Here is a 2,453-nt window from a genome sequence, read left to right as displayed (position 1 = left end):
ACCAAAGAATTGATGCTTTTGAACTGTGGTGTTGGAAAAGACTCTTAAGAGTCCCTTGGACTGCAAGGAGATCCAACCAGTCCATTCTAAAGGAGATCAGCCCTGGGTGTTCATTGGAAGGACTGATGCTGAGGCTGAAACTCCAATACTTTGTCTACTTCATGGGAAGAGCTGACTCATTGGAAAAGACTCTGATGCTGGGAGGGATTGAGGGCAGGAGGAGAAGGGGACGACAGAGGATGAGATGGTTGGATGGCATCACCAACTCGATGGACGTGAGTTTGAGTGAACTCCAAGAGTCGGTGATGGACAGGGAGGCCTAGCGTGCCGCGATTCATGGGGTTGCAAAGAGTCGGACACAACTGAGCGACTGAACTGAACTGAACTGAACTGATTGTAGCTGTGGTCTTTGTAAGTTACCACAAATTTCCCTTTAAAAGTAGATATCTTATAAAGGAAGAAAAGAAGGGAAGGAGGAAGGAAGGGAGGTGGGAGGGAAGGAAGGGAGGCAGTTCTTAAAAGTATATCCTTTAGATAAGGTCTTATAAATTTAGTGGCCTTAATAGGATAAAACCTGCAGTTCATATTTTTTTTAAAACCTCAAATTATTTTACAAACCTTAAATAAAGAAAAACAAATTTTCATCAAGTTTGAATTTTACTGTTTTTGTTCTGATAAATTTTCTCTTGCTTGTTCTTTAAACCCTACCAATACTGTGTTCTCTAAATATGGTCTTTGGGGGAGAAACACCAGATCTATTCTCAGCTATCACTCCATAAGCAGCCAACATTCATGACTCCTTTTGCTCTCAACAGTGGATCTTTGCAGGTATGCCCTGTGTTCCTGCTGGGTCCCTCAGCCTTCTCCCTGAAATCTTCTGTCTTCACCCACCATTTCATTAGAAACTATCTCTCTCTCTCTATCTCTTTTTAAATAAAAGGGAATGCTCAGAACATCCAGCTTTGAATCCCTTTATGGAAAGGGACTAGCATTAGGATTATGGAAAATCTTTGTTATGAGGTTCTAGGGCTTTCCTTTAACATCATTCTTTGCTTAACACTGCTGCCCTTTACCTCCCTTTCTCAGGGTCAGCTCTACCATGTAACAGGTGACTAACAAATATCTATTGACTAAACAGGAAAATTGTTTTCTAAATGACATTAATTTTTAAGTAGCTTTCAATACCTGAAAAGTAGGAACTTTGTGTGAAAAACATGGTCATTTTATTTACAGTCCTAGTGAGAACATTCCTAAACTTTCTTCTTGAAATGAACTTTCATTCTGCATATGTTTAATTATTTGTGTATGTGTGTGTCCAAAACTATTTTTCTTCCTTAAAAGAAAATGAAAGTGAAAACTCACTCAGTCATGTCTGACTCTTTGCAACCCCATGGACTGTAGCCACTAGGCTCTTCTGTCCAGTGAATTCTCTAGGCAATTCTACTGGAGTGGGTAGCTGTTCCCTTCTCCAGGGGATCTTCCCAGGGATTGAACCCAGGTCAGCCACATTGTAGGCAGATTCTTTACCAGCTGAGCTAGCAGGGAAGTTTGTTAAGCTTGGATTTAGCTTAACAAACCTAAACATGTGCTACTAATGATCTTAATTATTACTCTGCAATTCATTTAATCAGGTGTTAAAGGAGCAGGAAGAGGCCAATTCAACTGGTTGCTCATCACCTTGCGCACTTACACACACACACACACACACATGCACTCACACACTCATGTATATACAACCATATGCTAGCCATAAATTGACCCTTGTCTTTTATATTTCATAAATGATTCTCAGCCTCAGCCTGGACATGGCACTTTCTAGTACTGATATATCAGGTGGCAGCACAGAGGCTCAACACCTTCTCTTACTCTGAGTTAAAAACAGCAGGACAACATTACCTCTCTGGATCCTGATCACAAGCCTCCAGATGCCCAGTCCCAAAACAACAGCAGTCAGCAGCCCACACACGACGGCCACCAGCACCCTGAGGTTACAGACGTGGCTGGAAGCCATGGGGAATCCAAACCACAAACCAACGTCTGGGTGAAAGACAACTGGCTTCTTTTCTTCTTCAGCCAAGAACTTTAATCAAAAACTCTTCCAGAAAAACCACAATTGCTTCTCTCAGGGTTCTGTCAGTCAGATATCTTCATTAGGATTTCTGATGTTAATCAGGCAGGAAGCAGTTCGAATCACCTAATAAAAGGAACACAGTCTGCTTGCTATTTCCTCATCCTTCACTGAATGGGATCATGCAAAAAATGATTGGTGTTATGAGGAAGAAAGATAGCTCAGGGCAATAAAGGAGAAAGGGAGGGGATAGCTTAACAGAGTCAAAGTGCAAATGTCCTGACAAGCAAAAAGTAGGGAAGAAAAAAAAAAGGAAAAAACACAAACAGAAAAGTCAGGAAGGCAGTGGACCTGGAGGGTCACCTATAGTTTAGCTTCCTTTTTT

The 2,453-nt window shown here is 41.4% G+C and overlaps 1 protein-coding gene across 1 annotated transcript in view; it reads right to left on the bottom strand.

Annotated features, from left to right (window-relative positions):
- GPR128 (G protein-coupled receptor 128) overlaps positions 1-2,237 on the bottom strand; it is a 62,473-nt gene extending 60,236 nt beyond the window's left edge. Inside the window, exon 1 of the mRNA XM_010841957.1 lies at positions 1,897-2,237. Coding sequence (XP_010840259.1) covers positions 1,897-2,011 — 115 coding nt within the window. The 5' untranslated portion in view covers positions 2,012-2,237. The remainder of the gene's footprint in view (positions 1-1,896) is intronic.
- Positions 2,238-2,453: the final 216 nt, after the last annotated feature.

The sequence above is a fragment of the Bison bison genome, unplaced genomic scaffold (assembly GCF_000754665.1).
Source record: "Bison bison bison isolate TAMUID 2011002044 unplaced genomic scaffold, Bison_UMD1.0 scf7180017864168, whole genome shotgun sequence".
NCBI classification, from domain to species: Eukaryota; Metazoa; Chordata; class Mammalia; order Artiodactyla; family Bovidae; genus Bison; species Bison bison.
This window is presented reverse-complemented; position numbering and strand designations above follow the sequence as displayed.